General features: G+C 38.6%; 2 protein-coding genes across 2 annotated transcripts; both read left to right on the top strand.

The window, feature by feature from the left end:
- The first annotated feature begins 186 nt into the window (after positions 1 to 186).
- LOC121427951 (alpha-1A adrenergic receptor-like) lies at positions 187 to 1,218 on the top strand. The gene has a single exon (XM_041624527.1). The coding sequence runs from the start codon at positions 187 to 189 to the stop codon at positions 1,216 to 1,218; it is 1,032 nt and encodes a 343-aa protein (XP_041480461.1).
- Positions 1,219 to 3,850: 2,632 nt separating this feature from the next.
- LOC121427818 (cationic amino acid transporter 2-like) lies at positions 3,851 to 27,230 on the top strand. Its single transcript, XM_041624382.1, has 6 exons — positions 3,851 to 4,912; positions 6,652 to 7,056; positions 19,567 to 19,782; positions 23,431 to 23,663; positions 24,575 to 25,757; positions 26,137 to 27,230. Exons 2-6 carry the CDS (start codon positions 6,792 to 6,794, stop codon positions 26,304 to 26,306), a joined length of 2,067 nt encoding a protein of 688 aa, XP_041480316.1. The 5' UTR covers positions 3,851 to 4,912; positions 6,652 to 6,791; the 3' UTR covers positions 26,307 to 27,230.
- The last annotated feature ends 573 nt before the right edge of the window (positions 27,231 to 27,803 follow it).

Raw genomic sequence — 27,803 nt, 5'->3', positions numbered from 1 at the left:
TCAACGTGTTCCCGCTAGTTAACGACGTTAGTCAGCGGAAGATTTCCGAAATGAAAACTGCTAAATGATTAAAAGTGAAGTCTTGGTACTAAAGTTCGGGATTGTACATTCGCAACCATAATAGGTTGAGATATATATATTATTAAAGGCCACAAACTAATTGGAGTTTCACATCTAAAGTAGATCATGTTTTCGTCTACGAGTAACTTCACCAACGACCCATCTGATATGAGTGTTCAAAGGATAATAGCGGCGTGGATCTTTGCCACGACATCCCTCCTAGGGGTGGTCGGGAACATCATGGTCATTGCCGCTGTCGTACTATCCCGCCAACTGCAGACGACCACGAATATCTTCGTGGTCGTTCTCGCGGTGATCGACCTCCTCAACTGCCTTCTCCTACCCGTGCAGGTTGTGTCACTTGTCGGGTTGAGTAGATCGGTCTCCTTTGACAGGGTATGTGTCTTTGCGGCGGTAGCAATGTGTCTCTTCATGGGGGTGAGCGTGACTATCCTAGCTCTCATAGCCTACAACAGATTCTACATGATAACCAAGGCTAGAACGGATTACAATCGATTATACACGCACAGGAACACGGTGATCATGATCGGCGTCACTTCATTTTCGGTCACCGGCTTCAACGTCATATTGGCGGCTTCGGGACTTGCCAAGTTTGGACTGGACGAAGGTATATGCTCCTATGTCGAAGGCAACTCGTACTCGTACACAGCAGGGGCATGGCTTGCGATGTGTCTAGTCCTGATCGTTATCTGCTATGTCAGAATCTACCAACACGTAAAGCACCATCTGCGTCGCATAGGATCTGAGGAGCGTGCTGAGAGCGGTGCGACAAACAGTCCGATTGAAGATACCTCGAAGGCACCTGGTGTCCGCGACGAGCCAAAATCGGTCAAAGGAGAATTCGCACAACGCCAGAGGGAGCTCGAATCGAAGATCACCACGAATATGCTGATCATCATCGTCCTCTTCTTCCTCTGTGTGACACCGTCCATCGTCATCCTCTTTGTACCTGACGATCACGAAGTAAGTCCCATGACCGTCGCCATCATCGCATTCAACAGCTGCGTCAACCCAATCGTGTACGCCTGGAAACATCCAGTGTTCAGACACGTGTTCAAATGTATCGTGACTCGAAATATCTCTGGGATTAAAGAGCCGACCAAGTGGGCCCGTTCACTCGTGCTAACTAATTCATAAACATACAATAAATGGCATTATTATGCTTAATAAGAGTTTCACGTAAAACATGTCAACTTTTTAAAAAATTGAAATGAGTTTATTTCCTTTAAAAACAAGCAACGATATATATAAAATGAAATGTGTGAATTGATATATGAAAACGGGAGGATGGCCCTACTCAGTAGCATCAATCATGGTGCTGCTGGTCTACCGAGGGGTTCACAACTTTAAGGTAATAGAGGCATGCAATAAATTAACGAAAATAACATGAAATTCACTTCTTCCTATGTATAACTATACATAAAAAAAACAGCACGCATTAGTAAAAAAAAAACAATAATACAAATCATGATCATTGATGGCATTAGTATAATTCACATAACCGAAGGACCTTTGTAGCTTTTCGCCCGAGTCGAAGCCAAAGGCGTTTTGACGAAATCAATGTGTGTCTTATTATTCTAATGCCAGAGCAAAATGATGTGCTGTAAAAGTTTTATATCAGAATGCAAAGTAGATCCTATTTATTTTGATGAATCCTCGTCATCCCAAAACAATGACCGGTCATTATATTTTACTAATGACCATGCATTCATCACCGGTCGATGGTAATCTACACGTTACGCCAAATAAATGACACGCAACGTGCTTGCACACAACCAATTATAATTATTAGGATCAAACTTATTCATCTCAAAAACATCTGGACCATACCTTTCAAACATTGTACCTGTCTTTCCATTTTATCATCGATATATTGAAATAAGCTTATGTTTTCCTACGATATTGGCAAGTCTGCCACAAAGAATTATAAAAATCATATGAAGATTAACACAGAGTGAACCTTGATGTCATAGAGAATCAGAGAGACACACAACATGTTCTATCAGAGATTATGTCCTTTGGATTTAAATAGTGTACGTTTGGGATATCCTGTAACCATAATACACATTTTGACTACGGCCCCAAAATGTAATACTTATATTCGCAAAGCGTAAACCCTTACTTTCGCTGTGTGGTTATTTTTGTAAATATCTATATATATTTTTAATATGTTTTTAATCTTGTGCGGTCTTCTTAACGTATGGTACTCTCAAATAGACTGGGTATTTCCTTTGGAAGTGCAAGCATCATGAATGTACCAGTAGAAAGAATGATTGATGATTATAACGCGGTGTCTTTGCAGAAATGTGTTTAATTTATTCATGCATCAAATTACACATTCTAAATTTGTATCTACATGTAGTAGAAAGTATGTTTTAATGTTTAATGTTTACGTGAATACTTTTGCATGATAACTCATTGCCGTCCACTTTGTGATATGCTAATAAAATAAAATGAACTGTTGGGTTATTGTTTTCTGCTATATGATAATTTTTACGATTTGATGTGTACCATTTACATAGCAATGAGCATTGTTTTCATTGTCTTACTACGGGAGTCTCAAGCAGTTAAGCTTCTATCCCCCCACATCATGTGATATTACTGATTAGTATAACAAGTATTGTAATTTGCTTTTTATGTGAAATAATTTTTTTTCATATTTCTTCTGCTATGTTTTAATATACCTTTTGTCAGGGTGAAAATTAAGATATTTTTGATACATTTTGATGTTGTTAATGGAAATGGGGATACAGAAATTGTAATTATGTAATTATACCCCTGCCCCAATTCGGTAACTGTTATAAAAATCGCGTCACATAATATACTGCGTCAATACACAATAGAAACGGAGATAAATTTGTCAAACTTTACTTATAAAAAAAACAACAACACTACAACATGATACAATACATTACGACCTGTGCACCTGCCATGTTCAACTTTTCATTTACACTTTTTATTTGCACCTCCCTTATCTCCCTCTTTCTTTCCTTTGCCACTTTTCCCTCCCTATTATAATTTTGTAAGTACCTTTTTTGTGTGTGTTACCACTGTAATTATTATCATTTGAACTACTTTCTCTTATTTTTTTGTCGCTTATTCGTTTTATTTTGATATTTGTGGATTACTTGTTTTAAGTTTGTCTTCTGTGTCAGTCTCGATTTTTGTATATAGTTGTATATAGTTTGTTTATAATTAGTATTGAAACTAAGTTTAGGGGCTTGCCTTCTCTACAAGCTTTTGCATTTCTTGGCAAGTCGATCCCTCCGTTCATTTCTTGTTTCTTTTCATTGATAAAATTACTGCAACAAATTGTAGTTTTGTTTAATTTTTATTCAAAATTTGTTACGAAATTTCATTGATTTGTCTGTATTATCTATTATATTGAATATGTATTGTTACTTTGATTATATTTTGAAAAAATTGTTGAGCGGAAATAAATAAATCTAAATCTAAATACAATTTTTGCCTTTATCATGTTGCTTTATGGGCCGTGTAAACACTGCGTCCTTAAATAAGAATCAAATAAGTTGGCAGTTCATGGTTAGCGATTCCAGGATTCATATTGCTTGTCACTTTTCAGTTAAATATCTAATGAAAACGCTTTCAAGATATTTTTTCTGTGCAGGAAAGAATAAAATTTGTATGATGCATTTCATCTTTGTGTAATGAAAGGAAATTAAGTGATGGGCGGAATTTTAGCTTCTGATTGTATTTGACTAGATTTGCCAGATCTACTGATGAGAGAGAGGGGGGGGGGGGCACAGGTCCTTCAAATTAGCGTGTTGCCTTTTCGATTAACTCTTCCAAGTTTGACCTTTAAATCGGCTTGTTCACGTCCACACGGAGAACCTGTCTATTCTTATTGAGGCTGCACCCGTCAATCCATCCATACGGTAAGTTGCTCGACCGTGTCTGTTAGCATAAAACACGTAAATCACCGTCAGTGGTATTTCATATTTAGCAATATACCCGTAGAACTGATATACTGCTATTTTTGCGTGAAGATTAATGCCGCTTATGCGCAACAGATATCCTTTGAAACCAGATTTGTATGCCCGCACAGCTCACACAGGTGGAATCGAACGCTTTATCGAATGAAATCGCTGTCATTGAAAATCCAGAATCGGACAACTGAGCGGAAAAAGTATAATATATCGTCTGCTAGCGTACGCCATACGATGTCACAGTCAGAGAGTGAACTCCCTTTTTCCTCCACCGCCGCCGCTCGTCTGTATATATGTGTACTGTACTGTACTGCACTGTATCCAATTCAAGCGCACGCGCATTATGGTGGGGTGATTATACCATATTGTGCAGTCGTTTGACTACTTTTCGGATCGCTTTTGTTGTTATTTTGAGGGAAAACATCCTCCTGTAATGCCACAGCTTATTTCCATAAATCCTTGATCTACTTTTGTGTGTTTTCAAGCGTTGATGCCAGTCACCACGTTATGCTTGTATACCAATATGTATGTTGCGCGGCACTGAGGACATAATCACTGGAGCCAACAGCTGTTACACAGGACGGAGCGTGATTTGGCCAATAAATGATGACTTCTGAGTAAATGGAATGAATAAATACGACCATTGATCTCCTTTTGACAATATGGGGCCGTGATTTGAACATGAACTTGAAGGCTCATTATTTTCTTCTGCTTAATGCGAAGCATCGAGACGGATAAAGACACTGAATTGGCGATAATCGCTGATGACCCCCTTTAAGTGCGACACCGTATAATTGTGTCTATTTGCTCATCTTCGGTTGATTTCAAACGAATCGTCTGCTAATAAAGAAATAAGTATCTTCTGTTATTCCATTGCATATTCGGTAAGTAAACTACCAGTAAACAGTCAGTGATATCAATGTGTTTTTTGTATGCTCATTAAAATTTTTCATGTTTCACATCTGTCATAATTATATATGGCTGTAAACCACAGAAAAGGGAGCGTTGTGGCCTAGTATATTAGTCTCCGGACTGGGAAACAGAGGGTCGTGGGTTCGAATCCCAGCCATGACGTAGATTCCTTTACCAAGGAATTCGTCCACAGTGTGCTGCACTCGACCCAGGTGAGGTAAATGGGTATACCGGCAGGAAGGAATTCCTCAAAAAAAGCTGTTTGCACCTGAATATAGGTAGCCTACAGTGTAGCTTAGCCGGGGTAAGAAGAGCAGGGCCCGCTGGGAGAACAGTTTTCGGAACTGAAGTGGCTACCCTGGGTAAATATACCCTTATTATTATTTTTATTATTCTTAGTTGTAGTAGTAGTATCATTACTATTATTTAAAGAGTAAACGTGGAATGGAATTCAAATTTAAAAGAGTCTTTTCATGTGGTCAACGGTGGGATGAAAAGTTGAAGGCGAGGGAACCCACATATTTTATTTGTTCGTATTGTGTGTTAACTAAAAAAGAAGACATTTTGTTAAACAAGTTTTAATTTGAAAGACATCCTTGTTCATTCTGTGTCTGTCGCTCATAAAGTTTAGGGGCCTCTGACTAAATCACAGGTCTATCATTACCCAACACTACCAGAAAGCATTATTATTACTTTTAAATGTCGTTGCCGTCATCATCTTCAGTATCACCTGTCAACCAACATAATCATAATCATTGTCAACACCACCATCATCCCGATCATCATTTTGATCATTACTATTATTATTATCATCCTCATCACCACATCATCATTGTCATCATCACCGTCATTATGCTCACCACCACCACCACCATCATCATCATCATTATCATCATCATCATCATCATCATCAATCATCATTTGTATTGATATCATCCTCATCATCATCATCACAATTCATCATTATCATCATCATCATCATCATCCCCGCCACAATCACAAATATCACCACCACCATCACCACTTTCACCACCATCATCATCATTACGCAAATTCAACAGAGTCCATTAATCGAGGATTCGAAACGGTGAAAACTGGTTGTCCCTGTGGTCGACCAGGGGCTTTTCCGCGTATCACGATATAGATACATAATGTATGAGCTTTGCGGCGCGATTTGGGACATTTAGAACGGTGATGCTACTTTACCTGTCGTACCTTTACAGGTACATGTATAATGATGATCTCGAGTACCCCCCCCCCCCACAGGTCTACCATCCTCTATTTGACATTCAAAGAAGTGGGGTCAAGAGCTGAAAATTTCCAGATATTTGGAAAATACTCTCCATATTTTGTACTTCTCTTTAATTTTCTAAGGCGCCTGGCTATACATGGAAAGTCCGGGGTTAGATCCTCGGCCGCGGCACCCATGCCCATGAGCAAGGCATTTGATTGGCCATGCTCTTTTATCCTGCTTTCAAATAAATGGAAATGCTATATTCATTATTGGTAACTAGGTGTGAACTTGTTTACTTAAATGGAAGATTATAATATGGACTAAATCTGAATCTGAATATTAAACTAAAATATCAAAATTGCATATACTTTTCTTTTTCATTACAATACGTCTTCCAATCTACAAAATTTGTAAAATAAATTGGAATAAAGTCAATTTGTGGTTAGCCTAAGTCTTTTTTTTCTCCAAACAACACAGGAAAGTCAGAAGAATTGACCAATTCAGATCTTCTACAGTATCCCTGAAGCACAATAAAGTACACTTCAAACCTCAACGGATCTCAGGTTGATAGGTCTTTCTGCGACGTCACCCAGAGGCACTTCTGGATCCCACCCGAGATGATGGACATTGACGCCGCCCGGGTGAAGGAGTTCTTCCTCGGTGGCTTCCAGCGTCTCAGCCGGACCAAGAAGCTGGATACTGAAGACATCGGTCAGAGCGAACTGAAGAGATGTCTGAGTATGTGGGATCTGACAGCCATCGGGGTCGGAAGCACCCTAGGAGCTGGTATCTACGTTTTGGCTGGACAGGTCGCTCGTGAGGTAGCCGGGCCAGCCATCGTCCTCTCCTTCGTCATTGCCGCCGTAGTGTCTTTGCTATCAGGTTAGTTTCTACTTTTACAGAACACACCCCTAATCTCCCCATACACACAATAGAAAAAAAAGTGGTGCGAATTGAAACCCTCGAGAAAAAGGGTTCCCATAAGGATTCTTTACGTGCTCAAGCACCTTAAGTGAATTTATCAAGAACAAAAATAAAAGGGATTCAAAGGTAAATTAGAACCTCTAGAATACGGGACAAAGTATAGAACCTTTTTTTCTGAAAGCGAACTCACGTCAATACAAGCACCTCCATGCGTATAGTCAAACTTGAATATTTGCGAAACAACTTTGTTTCCCATCAGCTGCAATTGTTAACAATTATTATTGTGGAGCGTTGTGGCCCAGTGGATTAGTCTTGGGACGTTGAAACAGAGGATCGCGGGTTCGAATCCCAGCCATGGAGTAATTTCCTTCAGCAAGAAACTCGTCCACATTGTGCTGCACTCAACCCAGGTGAGGTAGATGGGTACCTGGCAGGAATTTATTCCTTGAAATTCCATCGCGCTGTTGAGGCTGCGAGGCTAAAACCAGGGAAATAATATCCAATAAAGCGCATAGCGACGCATTTGGCAGTGATATGCTCTATAGAAGCATGATGGTATTATTATTATTATGCGAAAGCAAAATCAATTGTTTGTGAATATTTTAGGAGGGTATTAGGAAATGCACTCTCATAATGCTAATAGATTCGGTGTATTCAATTTGGCACAAGAAGGGCTCACGAGCCGTACATTAAGTTATTTGTAACTGACGAACAGCATTATGACAGAACCATGTATTCTTCTTCTCCTCCTCCCCCCCCCCTCCTCTTCCTATTTCCCTTCTTCTTTTGCTTCTTCTTCCTCTTCTTCTTTATCTTCTTTTTCTTCTTCCTCTCTTCTTTTTCTTCTTCTACCTATCCTTTTTTTCGACATAGATGTTTATTTGTTCTATGTAAAATGAAATAACTATCTGCTAAAATAATATGATTCTGCTGCCTGTACCCCCTCTAAATCAAGGGACAACGACCTCGGGCAAAATGATCAGAAGATAACAATTTAATATTGGATGTGCAAAGCAATTAGATGTATATCGAAATCGATGCATTATTAATGCGTTTGATGATCTGATTGTTTAATAAGTAAAACCAGAATTCATCTACCTGCGTGCCAGAAGCAAGTTTAGCTTTCGGGCATTTTCCCCTGTACTAAATCTTTAACGAAGACTCTATATGATAATACTGATATCCATGTACTGCTGTCGATCGTGTAGGCATGGTAGGAGTCTTGGAAACGAAGTATGAATTTAATCAAAATGCATATCGCCCGCGGTTTTTCATCTCCATGGTAATACAAAAACTCGCCTCTAAATATGATCTTTCTCTCGTTCAGCACGGTTGCGCGCGGGAACTATAAATTATGCATTATGATATTTACTTTTAACCGCCAACCCCTTTAAAGACCACGTTTGTTCATGATGCAAAAAAGTGTTCTTAAAGAGCTTTTGAAGGAGGACTGTTCGTTAACGCTGAGTGTTTACGTTGGCAATGCTTGTAAGAGATTTGGAGGTGGATGAGAGGTTCCCATGGGAACGCGAGCCGCGCCTCTTCATCTTCATCCTACTCAAGAGATGACCCGTATGAGATGGTCGCTCTGGAATGAGACAGAGAAAGAAGGGGAAAGAACGAATAAAGAATGAGAGAGGGAGGAGGGAATGAAGAGAGAAAGAAAGAAGCAAGCTAGGAAATATGAGTGGAGGAGGGAAGAAATAGGAAGGAAAGAAGGAAGGAAGGATGAAAGAAAGAAAAATAAAGATAGAAATGAAGGCAAACAGAAAAAAGAAAGAAAGTGAGAAATGAAGGGAAACATAAAGAAAGAAAGAAAGACAGAAAGAAAGAAAGAAAGAAAGAAAGAAAAGAATGAAACAAAGTAAGAAATGAAGGCAAACATAAAGAAAAAGACAAAAAGAAAGATAAAAATAAAGACAGAAAGAAGAGAAAGAAAGAGAGAGAATGAAAAAAAAGAAAGAACAAGAAATAAAAAAATTAATAAATAAGGAAAGAAAGAAATTAAAGAAAGTATCTTTCAATAAAAAAAATTAAACAAGAGATCGTTAAAGAAGAAGAGAGGTGAAAGAAAGAAAAGAAATGCGAGATTTGAAATACGAAGGCGATAGAGATGAAGAGCAGTCTATCCCGATGAAATGAGAAGTGATGTCAGATCATCAATAATTTCAAGTCATCTCAGCATTTAGGCATCTCATTTCCATCTCATATTTCCACGTAATCAGTTCTCGCGTTTTGAGGCCCCTGTTAACGCCAAGTATCAGCTAACCAGGGCATATCTATCATGTCAATGACGAAGACATTAGCAGTAGCGTAATGAGAAAAAAAATAAAGGGGTAGAATTTCGAGATAGATTTTGCCATATTCAAAAAAATAAAGCCACATTTCTCCATTCTCTATATCCTTTTCCTTCCCTCTTAATTTTCTTGCTCGTGATTTCTTTTTTATTTGAGGGGTGGGGGGTGGCAAGCGCCCCAAGGCCCCACTTCCATCTCTACGCCACTGATTGTTAGACAAATTTTTACAATTTAAAACATGTCATTGCTACATGATTATATATCACCTATTCCCTTTATAAGACTAAATCTCAGTTTCATAGAATGTGATGGTGCCGTAATTTCACGCTCAAGTTAAGTGTAAATGTCAAAAGAAAATGGAAAATCTCCCTACAATGCACGAACGGAACTCACCCAATACATCATTCTCTGTCATAAAATTGATAACAATGAGGAAGGCGTCGACAAATTGAAAAGAATATGTGTAAATCTCGCCTTGGGACCGCTCTCACGTGGATCACATCGGTGGGAAAACCACCTGCTTCTCTGGCAAGCGAATCGAAGAGTGCTTGAGGATGGTTTGCCCTTTAAAAGATATATGATAGCTTCCACATCGTATAAGAGCTCCATGCTTTTACACGCCATCAGGGTATAGTGGTAATGTGTAGATAAAGACCTTGACAACGTACCTGAATGCAACTATTATCATAAAGTAATACATAATGTGTTTTATCATTATGGATGTAGACTATTATTCTATCTCATAACGTTGGATTGAAAATAATATGACGAAAATCTAAGTGATTTCATATTATACACACTAAGGTTCAATTCTGCACCCTTAGATGTCACATTGGAAGATCTTTTGGGAGCACAAATACTCTAGTGTGCTTTTTTGCGCCTTTCTTTATGCAGGTAGGTATATTTTGCACCAAAGAAGGTGCAGAGTTGCACCCTTTAGAAAGGATCAAAATTTTCACCCCTGTTAATGTGAACAGATCTTTAGAGTGTAAGAAAGTTCATACTTCACTTTTTATGTGTGGTGCACAATAGCTTCTCAAAATGATGTGCTAATGTGATATTCGGGGTCCGGAGTACATCTACACTTTGTTATTGTTGTTTTTGCCATGCAGGCTCTGTTAAATGATATACGAAGAATAACATCTCCACCAATTTGACGGAGTAAATAATCTTATAACAGTTGGTCAATCCTTTAATCTCATTTTAGTAAGAATATGCAAAAGTGCCACCATGACAGGCTCGGCCGCTTCGCTCCTTCACTTTCGAGCTCCTTAATTTTTTGGCGTCTCCCAGGGGAAAAATTATGCGTGCGGCCACGGGTTTGCATTGTATAACTTAGTATAATACTCTGTTAGCATTCTCTTAAATGTATATCATGCTCTTAACAGGGTACACTCTTACATAGGGTAAATACCTGAAAACGCCATTGTCTTCAGACAACTCAATTCATACACAGTTACTTATTAAACTGTTTTGAAAAGTATAAACAGTTGTTTAAAAGATTTAAACAATTGCCTTCGCACATAAAATGTCATACTGACTTGTAATATACGTTTTGCACATAGAATCCGTTCCAGTAGGATATATGGGAATGAATGGCAGGAATTCAAAACGCCCACCGTTGCATTTTAAAGGAAATAGAGCAAAATTGACGGTGGAAATTTATACAATGAACGTGTATGAATTCGATTTGGTTGAAATCCCCCATTCTGTTCACGGAGATCCTTTTAAAGTAGAATCTGACCTTCATTTTTAGAAAAGTATGCCTACTTATGAAAAGACACATAATATTGACGGTGTGCGGTGTGTGATGTGATGGCCAGGGGGCGTTTCATGAAAGAGACTTGTCGGACGTTTTATCCGACAAGTCCCATTTCATCTGACAGTTACCATAGTAACAGTACCTCTCAGCCTCAACATCAGAGAAAGATGTCAGATCTGACAACTTGTCAGATGAAAATTACACTCCCCTGACGTGTAATACTGCTTGTCGGATTTTCTTGCTATCTACATTGTTTAGAATGACTATTTTGATTTATTTTCATTTGGCCTAATGCCAATCCGTCCTATGGCCATCTCGTCTACTATCATTTGGTCTACTATCAGTTCGTCCAGTATCCAGATTGTCTAATTGTCAATTTTCCACTCGCCATTTCGTCTAATAACCAATTGGTCCAATAGCCATTTAGTCCATATTACATTAGGTCTAATTGGACTAAGGTGTTAATTGTGCAATATTAATGAAAATGAATGGACATGAGACCAGCTGGTTATGAGATGAAATGGTAGTTAGACGAAGTGATAATTTGACCAAATGGTTATTGGACCAAAAGGCTGTCAGACGTTGTTGGACGTTATGGCATTAGACTAAATGAAAGTAGACCATTTGGTGAGTGGACGAGATGGCAATAGACGAATTGGCAATTTACCTTCTGATGGGTATGTAATACATCTGGAGTTACAACTTTTGGAAACGATTTTTTTTTTGGGGGGGGGGTAAAGACATGTGCTGATGAGAATATGAACTCTATATGCCTTCATTTGAGACCATTATTTACATGTTTGTTTTGAAGTAATGTTTTATTGATTCTTCCAGTGATAACATTTGCAAACAACAGTGAAATACAAACATAAACTGACAAAAAACCTCATGAATTATACAGCTATGTACCGGTAAAATATATAATTCACACAATACAATTCGATTGGTCTATTCATTTTTCAATTTCACTGAAAGGAATTTAAGAAGTATATTACAGGAAAGGAGATTCCACATTTCTTAAATTTCGTCAACATTACGTTCACTATTTCCTGTCTTCTTTAACAATTAACAAGTTTTGTAACAAGGTTCAATAGAACAATAAAAAACAATTACTAATATGTTCAAACTTTTTATGCCTAAATATTATACACTATAATGCATTTATATGGAAATTTATCAGGCAATGTTTTAAATAACATATTTCCATAAAATAGGCCTAATTTTAAATTGGTCGTCCCAGTAAACTAATAGAATTCAGTTCGCGTCGCTGATACTGTATGGGGAATTTCGAGGATCATATTTAATGATACTGCACTTTGTTATATTAGTTTCAATTGGTAAAATGAGCTTACAAAACGTCAATACAACCTGGTATTGAAGTTGAGTTATTAGATACAAAAGCACATAATTTCTGTCATGTTCGTGTCTGTTTAGTTGGGGATAAACAACGATCTCCTCTTCTGGAAAACTTTAAACAAGAATTTATTATTTTTCAAATATCCACCTTGTGTGTGTACATTCTAACGTAAATTTATTATAAGACTAACAAACACACGCACATGCACACACGTACACCATTACAGACAATCGCATCCAAACGTGGACTTTGATTTAAAACACAAAAACAAGGACATCTTTTTAATTGGGAAATTTACAGATCTCTAGGAAGGAAACTGCTTTAAAAACATTATTTATATGAAATTCATATCGACCAAGTCCACATCTAAGCGAGAAAACGATTTTTTATTTTTATGTTATGTTCCAACCAAGTGCGGACTAGTCACATGATCAACCATCAAGTACGTGCGTCTCAACTATTACATCCGAGCGTGGACTAGTCACATGATTATTTAGCCATCCAGTGTGTCTAAACATTACTATTCCATCCCAGCGCGGACCAGTACAGTCACAAGATCAACCATTGAGTAATTTCATGCAGCCTATTAATAGATGCAGAGCAAAGATATTAAACACTGCAATCGTTTCCTGACAATTTCATTGTTGAAATATTACATAGGCTTAGGAACCGGGGGGCTGGGTGCGCCCCACCCAAAAGAAATATTGAGGGGGGCTCAGATAATTATCATTGAGCCCCCCCCCCCCAATATTTCTGGTTGGATATTACCCATACGCCCTCGCACACACCCACATACACACACGCACACACAAAGAAATGTATTCTTTCAAGGATTAAGCTCCTTGATTCTGTACATATTTCGTTGTATTTATTTGGATTTGGAGGGAGGTTTGGTTTTAGCTGCTTGGTTTTAAGATGAGAACATTGGGAATTCGATTGCTGTGGAATCGGTAATACACATATCATGTTTCTATCGTAATTCATTGTTCGCAGAATTTCGGTCAGGCATCTTCAATATGCTGTCAAATTCATCCTTGAAATACATGGTGTTAATCGCATATCGCGTTATGGAGGTCGTTTAAAACAAACCTGGGTTTAAATGCGTTTCGAAAAATCAAGCCAAGACACAAATACTCAGTTCTGACAAGTTGAAAATCAAGGTTGAGATTGATTTCTGGAGATGCTTCCGATTGCGACCGCTTTGTACAACCTGCCCCTGAGCTGAATATGATTGCATTGGCTGAAATAGAGGCAAAATGATTTTCTAATTCGTCCTTATTATTTAATATGGAAATTCTTAATCTTTGCAAGAGGGAATTTCCCTTCGAAACAAAAAGTATTATAATAACATTATTAAACTTTGCTAATAATAATGATAATAATAGACACTTACATAGCGCCATCTATCGAGACATATTCTATTCCGAGGCGCGTTGTTATTTTCATTATTACCCCGGCATAAGCTCGAGCTGCCTTTCAGCGCTCAGGCATTCAAATAAATAATCCTGCCGGGTACCCATTCACTTCACCTGGGTTGAGTGCTGCGCAATGCTGATGAATTTCTTACGGAAGGAAGCTACGCCATGGCTGGGACTCGAACCCACGACCCTGTGTTTCAAAGTCAGAAGACTAGTCCACTAGGCCACAATAATAACGCTCCAGAAAATCACAAGAAAATTGGTAAAAAATCCGTGTCACAGAAATTTCTCACAATCGGAGTTTTAGATTAAGCCTATAGGGTAACGCCTTAATTTGCAAACCTAATGATGATGGTTGTAGTCTTGTTCTTGTTTGTTTTATGATGGAAAATACTCATCTGGCAAATTCGATTCCAGCAATTTAGCACTCGTTTTCACTGAAAACGTACTATTTCGCCATTAGATGCAGGTAAGATATAAAACAAGCAACAATTGTCGAGAATGAAGAAGAATAAAAGGGAAGGAGTTGGGGAAGAAGAAGAAGGCAAGAACGAGAACTGCAATCGTTTCAGAACGTTGTGCATGCATTGACGCCTCTGATTTAATAGAGAGCAAGAAACAGGAGGAGATAGAGAGAAAACTCTAGATGACATACATTCTCAAAATATCAGAGGGCGCTTTTTCTTGAACGAATGGTCACTGATGCGTAAAACACAGTTGGAGTATGTGAAATGATACAATTGGCAAACCCTGAAAACATGAGACCAAAATATATTCAAACAAGGAAGTTATGGCAGTTTAGAGAGAAGAGAGGGGAAGACATCAATTTTAGTTCATAAACATTTTCAACAATTTTGTTTTAAAAAATACAATTTTCCAAGTATATTTTTTCTATTTTACTTAAAATGATACTACATGTATGTTAATTACTATGGTAATCAATATACTGAGGAATGTTTGCTTACTATTATGTAATTTTGAAAATGATTATACTTATTGATATTAAAGTTTGGTTATAAAATCAAATGAAAAAAAAACAAATATTGAAACTGAGAGGAGATATACCAAGATAAAGAATGCGAGAAAAGAGAGATCGGGGAAGAAAGAGAAAGGATGAGACAGAGAGGAGAGGGGTAGGGAGAGAGAGAGAGGGGGAGAGATGGAGAGAGAAAGAAAGATAGCTGAAGCGAGATTGAAAGTAGCTGCATCTGCTGCCGACGGCAATATTGCATTTGAGACAATATCTTCCGACCAGATGAGCAAGCTTCGTTAGCTCAAGGAGCTTGAAACTCCTCAGTTATATAGTTGTACATACCACGAGGAAGACGAGTTTTCTTAATTTAAAGCGAAAGCACTCGAAAATCGAATCAATTTGTCAGATTACCGTTTGATCTTGCTTCACTTTTTTGCATTAGACACCTTGCAGTCACAAATTGTCTTTTCTCGGTATAGATTTGGTTCATGCAAGACGGTGCCACTTTTCGTGGAAATTCGAACGTTATTTATTTCAATTTGCCAGATTACATCGAAGAAGAAAAGAAATGATGATGAAACCCTTAGATAATTATGAGCATATATAAAGTCGCCACAGATATGTTATTTGTGTGTATCTCTTTATCTTTTTTTCACATATATTATTTCAACAAGTCAACCATTAGGGCCTGATTCAGTTTTATGTTAGTAGACGGACATTAACGGGGCAGCCAGTGATGGTGGATCTGTGCCCCACTTTGGGGATATAAAAGACAATAGGAAAATGTGTAAAAAGTATTTCCCCCTGTTGTCAGGGGGAAGGTTGGGGTTGTGTTTGGTGGAATGAGGTTTTTACTTCTAACAGAATTATGGAAGAAAAGTTGCCCCCTACCAATGTGCCCCACCTCTGTCATGTCTTTACTGTTTATTAATTGATTTGCCGCTGATTGCAGCTTAATATCGAAAACTTATAATTCTGTATCATTTCAATAGTCCCATTTACCCATTTCCAATGTAAAAATGTTTTTATATCTTTCATATTTCTATGAGAAAATGTAATAAGCAACAATCTTAAATTTCTTTATCAAACAAATATACACTCAATTGGTTTTAAGTCAACGATTTTTTTCCGAGAAAGGCCTCCGTAAAATCAACGCGTTTCTGTTTCCCCATGGTAATACTCATACTGCTTCGCTTATCTTAAATTATGTTTCCAAATTCATGTAATTATGCTTTCTGCGTGTGTGATGATTGAAGCGTGATATATGCGTGGACTGGTAATAATACTCGCTTGAGTAGAGCTAGGATGAAGTTAGGTCAATTCAGCTTTCCTTCATTGTCTGCCAATATCCTCTTCTGCTTGAAGAGATCCTTCATAAATGCAATCACTTAAAGGGACTCATCTGTCAGTCAAGGATAGGATTTCATTCCCCCAACGGAATTGTGAAAAGATCGGTTTGTAGTCGGTAGTTCTGAATCTTAAATCACACTAAAGCCTAATATATTTCTTTGTTTCTAGAATCGCTCATGTCTTGTTTCTTATCATTCATTTTCATTTTTAATAGAAATTCTTACTGACCATTTAAAAACTACATTAAGCCCTGAATCCGTTAAGCAGATCAATTAGAATGAAAATTAATCACCACATCATATCCCACCGTACACTTTGTACACATTGTGTAACAATATTGGCGATTTTGGCATTACATTGTTTCGTTAAAAGTCACGTGGTGTCGCGATGCTGTACTAATACCAGGATGTCGCGAAAAGGGTCTCAAAATGTGTGCGAGACTTCAAAGAAAAATGTCATGAAATTTCGCTGTCGCTATGTAGCTTTGTGTGTTCCTGAATGATCGTGCGAATCGTTCAGGGGCGGTGGGGGTCATCAGTCCTATAATCGTCATATCGTGTTTAAAAACTTAAAAATACCATCTAGTTGAAATTTTTGCCTGGTCAGCCCCCCCCCCAAAAAAAAAAATGTTCCGAGGCCCCTGTTTAGAGTGTAAACTCTGAAAGTATATTATGTGGAGAAAAGGACATGAAATATGTTTTACGGGATAGATTATGTCATTTTAAATGAATTTGATTTACATACTAATGGATAGAGAATAGCCAAATCATCGAGTCCTTCAAATAGCGAATAGGTTATTCTGTGTTTGAGGACAAGTTACCATTCGTCATGTTGTTCGACCCTTTAAAAGATTGAGCGCTTTAATGTTAATGCGAATCATGTAAATTGTAAAATGGTATTATATAAATGAAAAAAAAGCTGGGAATTTAGATAGGTATACAGGGGCGGATCCAGCTTTTTATAAAGGGGGGTTTGGGGTGGTATGCGAGGGAGCGTAGCGAGCGATGGGGGACACCCCGAGCGGAGCGAGCGAGGGGGGACACACACCCCCCTCCCACAGTAGGGAAAATTTTTGAAAATCTGTGTGTGAAAATGGCGTTTTCTTTCATCTAAAACACCACTCTTTTTGGTATAGGGGTCGTTGCAAAATTAATCCCCATGAAAATTTGTAAAATTAAGTTGCATTTTCCTGCAATGTAAGGCCAGTTAACAACACAGATACAAAGAATTGGGGACCTTGGAATAAGCACTGTTAGCCTAATACTTTTATTATGAACAGCTAAAACTCAATATTATTTTCATTCCCAAATATTCATTTTTCATCCCCAAAGACTTCAACAATCCCCCAATTTTTTTTTAATGTGGTGATTTTGGGGATGAGAATCGGCAACGCTGGCCTAGCTTGTCACTTCGGTGGTGGCCCGTGTCCTCAAAAAAGCTGATGATGGGGGGGGGGGGCAGGGACTCAGTGACATTTGTTCGCCCAACTCCCCCCCCCCCTCCTCCCCCAAAAAGAAATAATAATGATAATAATAATTATAATATTAATAATAATGATAAATGAAATAAATACATAGAAATAGAATAAAATACCCCCCTCTAGATCTGCTTCTGGTATAGAGTCATGTGATTCGGAAAAGTTGGATGGCGCTTTATGAATTACCGATGAAATTCAAGAGACATGATTTGATATGCGCGACATTCGGGAAAGATAATGAAATTAAAATGGCTGCCAGGACAGCTGACAAGGAAAATAGGAGTTGTGGGAGAAAGCGATATGAAGAGAAACTTATAGCGGCCAGTATCCCTAAAAGTCACGCTTGTCAGGATCGCGATTGTATGCCGGGGGATAACTTGGCATTTTGGTTTTCTGAAGACGGAAAATGCTGGATGGAATAGATCGGGAGTAATCATGCATATGGAATTAGATTAAAAGAAAGATGGAACAGGCATGTTAACCTTGGCGGTTTGCTAAATTTAGTCATTTTGCTCCTAGGTTACTCTCCTCTTCGGCTTTCTTTCTTCTTCGAGTTTCGTTTTGTTGTGATTTTCATTGTTTTTATCATAATCGTCTTCGCCGTAGTCATCCCGATTTTTTTTCTCTCTCCCCCTTGTTTTTACCTCTCTTTGCGCCTTCATTTTTTTTTCTTCGTCTCTCTATTTTTGTTCTCTCTCACATCCCTTTTTTATCCAGTTAGATCGCACAATGATAGCACTTTATCTGTATTAATTATTACGAACTGAAAATTATTATTCGAACATAATTTCAGCTACTGACATGGGCGGAAATCTGTCCCAAAAGGTAGGGGGAAACTTTGACAACCAAAAAAAAAAAAGAAAGTTATCTCCCAAAACTTAAGGTCATTTTAACCAAAAACAATTTGAAAAGCAAAAAAAACAAACAAAAAAGGTTTTCACCCAAAATGTAAGATCATTTAGTCCAAAAATACATGTTTTATTTGGATTGTGAATGATGTATTTTTCTCCATCGTAACAGACCAAAAATAGTACTATTTTGGGTAGGCGGACGCGTCCCCTCTGCCCTCCCCCCCTGGGATTTCCGCCCATGGGTACTGAAAAATGAGAGTACGAATTCCTTTCAAACTATATTCATATTATTCGAACTATCCCATATCTATGGGTAGTGAGCTCAATTTTAAAGATCTGCTGAACTTGGTAGCGCGTTGCCTATCATGCCTGTTTTTACAAAGCATTTTGAAATTAAAATTTAGTATTAAGTGGTTAATGTGACAAATGAATACACAAAAATTAGTAATAAAGTCGTGACTCCTATTTGTCAAATTTCTACTATCAGCCATCAGTCAGTTTTAATATGTCTGTAAAAGTAGATTGGTTCACCTAGCATGTTCACATCTAATCTAGATTATCAATTTTATTGTGCATCTATTTTTGTTATTCCTCTTTCTCCTTCTTTCTTATCTACTTACTTATCTTCTTCGTCTTCATCTTCATCTTCTTCGTCTTTTTATTTGTCTTCTTCTTCTTCCTTTTCTTCTTTTTCTCCTTCTCGTTCTTCCTCCTCCGCTTATCCAGCTTTTTTTCATATTTTCGATTAATTTTTTTTGTCATCTTCGTCTCTTCGATTTCTTTTCACTTTTTCTTTACTTCCTCCCTTATTTCTAACCGTCTTTTACATTTTACTGTATATTCCTTCTGTCGATGTCATCGTTAATGCATTCGAGTGATGAAATGGAAGTAGCACTTTCTATTATTTACATAATTTTGCCTCATTTATTATTATTATTATTGTTGTTATTATTATTTACCAATTTTCCCTATTCAACTTCTAGGGTTGTGCTACGCCGAGTTTGGCGCCCGTGTTCCCAAGACTGGTTCCGCCTACACCTACTCTTACGTCACAATCGGAGAATTTTTCGCTTTCGTGATTGGTTGGAGCATGATCATGGATAACATCATCGCTGGTGCTAGCGTGGGCAAGGCATGGAGTGAATACCTTGATGCCATGTTGAATGCGACCATAAGCACCCATATCAAAACTCACGTTGGTAAGCATTTCCACTTTTATTTGCTGCATGGAAGTCTCATATTCTAAATAAGCTGACCTAAATAAAGCTGATAGATCAATGTTAATCGATATTACGGCTAATACCACTGAAATAATTATTGCTGTCCGCTTATTCAAAATTTATTTATTACTTTATTAATTCATAAATGAATAAAATGAAACAAGCTTATCTATTCATTCATTTATTCTTGATTCATTAATCTATTTTGTTTGTTTGTTGTTGTTATTTGTTTCGGAGGGGGGAATTGTCGCATATACACATCTAAGATTCTGTTGAAAATAGCAATGTGTAGGAGCAGGGGTGGTCATGTTTAAATTGGTTGAATTTTTTGTAGTCTGAATCGTAGTTTTTATACTTTCATGGTCATATTAACAGATCGTTTTACTTTGGTAAAGATGAAAATTATGGATTGCTCGCAGGAAAGGAGATACTAGGACACTATCACCTTGAAAGAATTGCTCTTTTCTAAATTTTTTTGATGACAGACGTGAAATGGCTGACACAGGAGTGTGATATGCCTATGCACCCCAACAATATTTTTTTGTCGCCATACCCTAATGATGTATATGATGGATCGGGCTTTTCATCGGCAATGACCTGTAAAATCCTCTAGCAATTTGGCCTTTCTCATATCTCATCTCAAACTGCCAGTTTCTCGCGTCAGATTTACATTGTAACAGCTTAGGGTATTATTTATGGCGGTTCTGGGAAAGTTTGCACCCTCAAAATTGGTGTGATCGACCTATATAGGCCCGTATTCTAAAGTCGGGTTTGACTTAACTCAGGTTTAAAGTTGTGGTTTAAGTATGTAAAGCCAAAAGTATCAACATCTTTTATTAAGTTGTGTGTTTCTTATGTTTACTTTGCTCTTTCCTGATTCATCGATGGTGAAGACAATCATCTATTTATAGTTCCTACACAATTATGAATGATTTGATAGCCAAATGAGCTGAGGTATGATATCTCTACTGTTAGTGATTTATGTAACAATTGGCTTTCCATACTTAACCCTATCTAGGCCGGGGTATATTTGGAGTTCATATGGCCGGGGGGGGGGCCTCCCAGGCCCCCCCCCTAAGATCTCGGCCGTCGACCGCGCGATTGCGCCGAAAATTGGCACGCAGGTTGCCTGGGACATAATCTACAAGATTGTATAGTAATTTATTTCATGCGAATCGCTATTAAGTGATTATGCTAATTTATGCGTAATTAGTATGCGAAATCATACTTTTTCCTCTAACTCCCTAAATAAAGCTCCAAATGTACTAATTTTTGGTATAGAAACTCTTTGTCGTGTTCTTAGCAAGTGTAAATGAAAAAAATTGCGATATCAAATAATTTTCTTATGTATTTTATTGTTTTTTGTAATTTCTTATGTATTTCTTTGTTTTTTGACCTTTTGTTTTTCTTTCTTTTTTTTCAATGAAATTTGTTGGTGACTCTTCTGTGATCATAAAAAGCATAAAATAAATACATTTAGACCAGCAAAACTAAAAATAATCATACATTTATGAATTTTGGTTGAAAACACAATTTGCATTGACTTTGTACACGAAATCACGTTTTTGAGCAATTGGTCTGACATGCACTTACATAATGTTGCGTAATTTCGGAACCACGTACCCGGGTGACGCAAAGTTGGTCTCAAAAGTTGCGCGAGACTTGAAAGTAAATAGTCAGCGAGCGGCGCGGTCAAAAAATTTCGCGCGGCGAAAATATTGCGCGATTCGTTGAGGGGGGGGGGGGCCTCCGAGGCCCCCCCCCGGCCTAGATAGGGTTAAACCACAACTTCAAACCCGAGCTTAAGTTAAACCCGACTTCAGAATACGGGCCATAGGCTTTGGATAAAGCTATGACCTCCTCTATATGTCGTCATTGCAATGCTATAGTGAAGTCTTTTTAAAATTCGTGCATGTGTATTTACAAAAAGAAAAAAGGTCATATCTGCCTTACTCATGTTGATCTGTAGCCGTCTCGTCTACCCTCTAGTTACGAGAAGTCATATCTAGGCTGAAGTTTTACCCTTGATATAAATAGGTTTTACAGAGTTACTTTTTTATTTGTATAATTATCATCCACCCCTGCCAGTCATTTGTGAAATGAAAATGTCATGAAAGTAACCGAATCGCTGACTCTGTGACATTCAAAACCGGATTCTTTTTTATTGATTTTTCTGATCGAGTTGGTCATTTTGCATTCAAGAAGCATGCGTAGTGCATATTTCTTTCATTATTTCCCCCTCGTCCATCCACCACCTTCTTTCTTTATTCCTCTCTCTCCCCTTGCCCTCTCCGTCACGTACTCTCTCTGTATCAGCCCCCCACTTTCACTTAAACTCTTTCTAACTCTCTCTCCCCCTCTCCTACACTTTCACTCTCCATTCTCTCTTTCTATCTCTCTCCCTCTCCCCTTCCGTCTATTTTACTATCTCTCTCCCCTCCTCTCTCTCTCTCTTACAATATCTCTCTTCCTTCCTCTCTCTTACTACCTATCTCCCTCCCTCTCCTTTCTCCTTATTATTTTGCTGTCTCCATCTCACATTCTCTATATTTCCCGTTTCTCATTTTCCCCCTGTCTCTCTCTCTCTCTCCCAAACTCCCCCTCTCTCCTCTCCCTCTTTCTCATTGTCTTCCCATCCCCTCCCTCACTCCTCCCTCTCCCTCTTTCTCTCCTTCTCTCACTCCTTATCTTCCCGCTCCCTCTCCTTTTATCTCACTCCTCTTTCTTCGTCTCTCCCTTTCTTGTTCTATCCATGTCTTCAATCTAACATGCTACCATCAACTCCATCTAAATCTTTTGAATCAGAAGGTTGAAATATGAATTATTAATTATGAATATATCCCCGGGATATATCTCTCTCGTGTCTAACTTGCTTGAAAACACTCGACGATACATAGCGGACATTCTGTTTGTTGACGACCTTTCAAACAAATATGTATGATGGACTACAGCATGTCTAATTCGAGCCCTTAGCTTTTATAATTTTAATAAAAATAAGCGAAATGATATCCCAACATCACAACGATAACTCAATATAACTTCTTATTACTGAAACCAAACTGAATTTTTGTTTCGATCGGTTTTTTTATTCTCCCTCTCACTGCTTTTAATTCTCAATTTATTTTCATATTTCCACCATACGTCAAAAGACATTCAAAACGATCTTATGCAGATATAAATATGCAACATACATGTACTTTCATAGTGTATTCAGCAAGTAGATAAAAAGCGCAATGAAGTTGTCAACATTAATACATTAGAAATAGATATATGTATACGCACTAAATGAATGATTTACGGTATTAGTCATAGCCTTAAGTTTTATCGTGTTCATACAACGCCCACTATTTGCTCTTCACTTGAATACCAGTAAAAATTAATGTGTACATCATTTTATTTATTAAATCCACATATTAATTACAATGTTCATTAAAACCATAGAGTTATACTAATACAACAGATCCCTTACACCTTTCACGCAACTATACAATACAATACAAATTTAGTAATGCCATTGTGTTATGTTATATATCATAACATTTTGTTTGAGAATAAGGGAATCGCGACAACTAATGATATTTTATTTCATTTTTTTCAAAATCTTTATATCTCTCTTACAAACCACAGGTACCTTTAATTCTTCTTGGTTTGGGGACTACCCTGACTTCTTGGCCTTCTGTCTCCTGATCGCAGTCACCGTCATCATCGCTTTCGGTGCGAAGATGTCCTCATCCGTCATGCTAGGTTTCACCGGCGTCAACCTCATCGTCATCGTCTTCATCGTCGGCGCCGGAGCGTTCTACGTGGAAGGGGAGAACTGGACTGGGGGAGATGGATTCTTTCCGTTTGGATTTTCAGGGGTATGTGGTACTTTAGCATTATAACATTCAAAGTGGTGAAACCGACTCCATGCAGACCGACAAGTTCTATTACTTTTCTTACCAATAGACCTTATGTTTTGACGTCATTGCGCCACCATCTTCCAGGCTTTAGCCATTGCTTTGCATGCGTTTGTGATCTGCAAATGGCACAACACTGACATCTCCGTTTACGCGTATTCCTATGTCCTCTGTGGGAGGGCGCTATGAGGTTATGGCGTCATATACATTAGGTCTATACCATCAGTCGGTTCGCAGGCGATTTTGGTGGTGTTTTTTACCTGATTGCTTAGAAAGCAAGCAACCAGATATCCGATGGCTTAAGTTCCTCTCCGAGCTTGGACCTGGTAATGAGGATTAATGCCTTGCCAAAGGACACTAGCACACCCAGTGGGAATCGAACCCGGGTCACCAGAATCCGGAACCTCCGCTCTACCGACTAAACTATCGTGCCTCCTTGACTATCTTTCCGATAATACTCAAGTGTTGATTATTATGACAATAAATGTGGCAATCATTCGTCTGAATGAACTCTTTCTTGAACTGTTTAGAATTCAATGAATGGTAGACGTCAACTAAAGACTAACATAACTAAGATTGCATGAACTGGTATTTCAAATGTGTTGCTAACACTTCTTGATTTTCTAAAATTGTAGGTTCGTATTAACTGATATGTTTGTCATCAATACTTTATGAATTTTCTTTAAGAAAGCAAATTATGTAGTAACAAACACAATCTTTTGTCGATTGCTTATTATATTTTGATCTTTGTTAATTTTTACGTTTTTTGCCAGTTGAATTACATACAAGCATACATCTCTTTTCAAAGTTGTAAGAATTGTCAAACCATCGGAAGTTATGTTGCATTTATATCCATTTTCTTTCTTTCTTAGGTATTAGCCGGTTCGGCTACATGTTTCTACGCATTTGTTGGCTTTGACGTCATAGCCACATCAGGCGAGGAAGCTCGCAACCCCAGCAAGGCTATCCCATTCTCAATCATGCTAACGCTGATCATCTGCCTGATTGCCTACGTCAGTGTGTCCGCAGTCATGACCCTGATGGTCCGTTACGACGACCTTGCCGAATTCGCTCCACTAGCAGTAGTCTTCCAGCAGCGCGGACTCCCTTTTGCCAAGTACGTCGTGTCAGTAGGGTCCCTGGTGTCCCTGTCAACATCCATGATGGGTTCCATCTTCCCGCTTCCTCGAATCATCTTCGCAATGGCCAGAGACGGTGTCATCTTCAAGTTCCTGGCGAAAGTCAATCCCCATTCCAATGTCCCAATCTATGCTGCTATATCGGCTGGTTTGTTGACTGCCCTCATGGCCTTGATCTTTAACCTTGAGCAGCTGGTGGAGATGATGTCGATTGGCACGCTGATGTCCTACACATTGGTGGGTATTTGCGTTCTTCTCTTGAGATACAAACCTGGTGTCATTGGTCTTGATAAGGAAGAAGCCAAACGACTCGGAGAAAAGCATAAGAAGAAGAAACCGGCAGAGGAGACCGCTCTTGTTGGCCTCGTCGGAGAGGGGAAGCACAAGACATACACAAACCTATCGCCCAATAGCGAGGAATTCGACATAATTCACGACGCAGAGGGCGCTACGGGGCCTGACCCAAAAGCAGCAGCCACGTCCGCAGAACCTTCCGGGAAAATTGACCAGAGCATGACGAAGCAATTGATAGATGATCAATCAAAAGAAGGTGGTTCTGCAACCAGTAGCCAGAACAAACTTCCAAAAGAGCCAACAAGAGCGACCTACAGAAGCGTCATAATTTGTGTCTCCATAATATGCGTCGACTTTTTCTTCCTCAGTGGTGTTTTAGTTCTAGGTGAAACGGGTGTCCTAGAAGGTGCCTGGTGGGCAATCACACTATTAGTCCTACTCATCGGTATCGTCATGGTGCTATTGGTGGTTATAGAGAAGCAGCCTCAGAATAAAATGGAGCTCTATTTTCGCACACCCTTTGTTCCTTATTTACCAATTCTTTCGGCATTCTTCAATATATTCTTGATGTTCAAGCTCTCTAAAGCAACATGGATACGATTCGTAGTCTGGCTTGCTATAGGTGAGAATGATTTGCTTTCATCTTGTACAATTTGTATAAAATCAATTTCAATAACAGGGAACTGCGGGATACAAAACTTCCTGTTAAATGAATATAGACACAATTTTCAGAGCAAACCTATAGTCCTTCTCTTCTTGCAGTTCATAAATCCCACTGGAGATTCACCCAATTAGCAAATTTAGGGTCCGGCATACTGATTTTTTAATCCTGCAATATAATCTTCAATGTCACAATTGCAAACGTCCTGAGAATTATACCAAATTTATGGAATCATTTTCTTACTGAATATCCAACCTATAAAAAATTAAACAGTCCATCATAGTCATGTTTCTGATATTGCGATGTCATCTCCCCCTTTTTGCAAAACCCCATTATTCAGGCTTCATCATCTACTTCGGTTACGGTGTGCGCCATAGTGTCGAAGAGACCGGTCAGGAGAGGCCTCATCAAGGTTTAGACGAGTCCGAAGCGGATGAGATCTCACTCTACGATGCCTCGAAGGAACCCAACCGACAGCGAACTGAACAAGAGAGTCAAGAACAGCCTTAGGCTATCCAGATGTGGCTTGTTACAGAGGCTTGCCGGTCGAGTATAGTGTCGCCGTCGCCTTATACGTAAAGCGTAGAATATACCGTATTATTCCTTCGTCACTTTATGGTGTCCCCTGATAGTTTTCACCTTTTAGTATCTCCTCTCTCTCCCTTTCTTTCACATTCCCCTTTCTCTTTTTCTCTCCTCCTATTTCGCGTTCTCCAAGTCTCTGTGTTCCTTCTCCATTTACATTTTTCCTTAATATTCCAGGGTCCCATCTGAAAAAGATTTGCAACTGATCCGATCAACCTGAACTTTATGGAAATCCATCATTGCCACAATTTTGTTTCCTTCACAACGTCTTTTGTAAACAAACATGAGCAAACTCAATTGTCAAGGCAACGGTGAATGTATGAGTATCCACCATCATCTAGAAAAAAAATGAAATAAACATGTACTTTATAATCATGTTGGCGTCGCTGATGGCCTTCCATAGTTGAGGTTGATCGGATCAATTATAATTCTTTGTAAAGACGAGACCCATGTCCTTTCAACCACGACCATTATGCCACCAACCTTGTCATTGATCACTATTTGTCTCATCCTTTATTTAACTTTCCCTGGTTTATTTCCTTCTCCCCTTTCCCTTTTCCTCTTTGTTTATGATTTCCGCTCGATTCAAAACTTATATCGTGGCCCCGGTAACATAGAGCTTCGTGATTGATCGTGTGTCTGATTTATACGATTAATTGCTTTAGTAATATTGTGTATGATCGGTCGTAAAATCACAGTCCATGATCATTCCTTAAATCCAGGGTTGCACCAAAACCTAATTCTCCCGAATAAAATCGGACCGATTCTCGCCGAAATTGGCCTAATTAGGATGGTTTCGATGGATTCGAATGTTCCCGAATCCTTCTCGAATTTTCTCTCATTCGCGAATGGAGAACAGAATACTCCCGAAACAACCCAAATACGTGTATTAGGATGGATTCGCAGCTGATTCGGTTTCGGTGTAACTAGGCCTTAAAGCTATGATTACATCGGAACCGAATCAACTGCGAATCCATCCGAATACACGTATTTTGGTGCTTTCGGGAGTATTCTGTTCTCCTTCCGCGAATGCGAGAAACTACCAAAATACGGGAGGGATTCAGAAACATTCTTCGAGGAAATTGGTCCGTTTTGAAATATTCAAAGCCAGCCGAAACCCCCCCCCCTAAAAAATGCAAAATCTAAAATTTGACATTCCGTTGGACTAGGGGAGGCATTCGGAGTATTTTGGGCAAATTCGGATCTATTCGGCACATTCGGGGCGTAACAGTCCAAACTCGGTGCATTTGGCCACATTCGTTCCGATTTGGTCATTGTTCGGGTCGTCATCCGGCTGTAATCGGAGCAATCGGTTAACATTTGGCTCGGTTCAGGCCAACTTCGGCTCGATTCTTGTTACTATTTAGGAGGGCCAAAATTGATTTGAGTCTATTCTTGACGATTCTTCGCTGAATTGGGACC

Source organism: Lytechinus variegatus, chromosome 14 (assembly GCF_018143015.1).
Source record: "Lytechinus variegatus isolate NC3 chromosome 14, Lvar_3.0, whole genome shotgun sequence".
Lineage (NCBI taxonomy): Eukaryota > Metazoa > Echinodermata > Echinoidea > Temnopleuroida > Toxopneustidae > Lytechinus > Lytechinus variegatus.
The sequence above is the reverse complement of the archived record's forward strand: the minus strand, read 5'-3'. Positions and strand labels throughout refer to the sequence as shown.

What these genes read in the sequence shown, in the direction of transcription:
- LOC121427818 (XM_041624382.1), top strand. Translation starts at nt 6,792, where the DNA reads ATGATGGACATTGACGCCGCCCGGGTGAAGGAGTTCTTCCTCGGTGGC. An exon ending in CCATATCAAAACTCACGTTG is followed by an intron (nt 19,783 to 23,430) that starts GTAAGCATTTCC and finishes TACAAACCACAG; the next exon opens with GTACCTTTAATTCTTCTTGG. An exon ending in TTCCGTTTGGATTTTCAGGG is followed by an intron (nt 23,664 to 24,574) that starts GTATGTGGTACT and finishes TTTCTTTCTTAG; the next exon opens with GTATTAGCCGGTTCGGCTAC.
- LOC121427951 (XM_041624527.1), top strand. Translation starts at nt 187, where the DNA reads ATGTTTTCGTCTACGAGTAACTTCACCAACGACCCATCTGATATGAGT.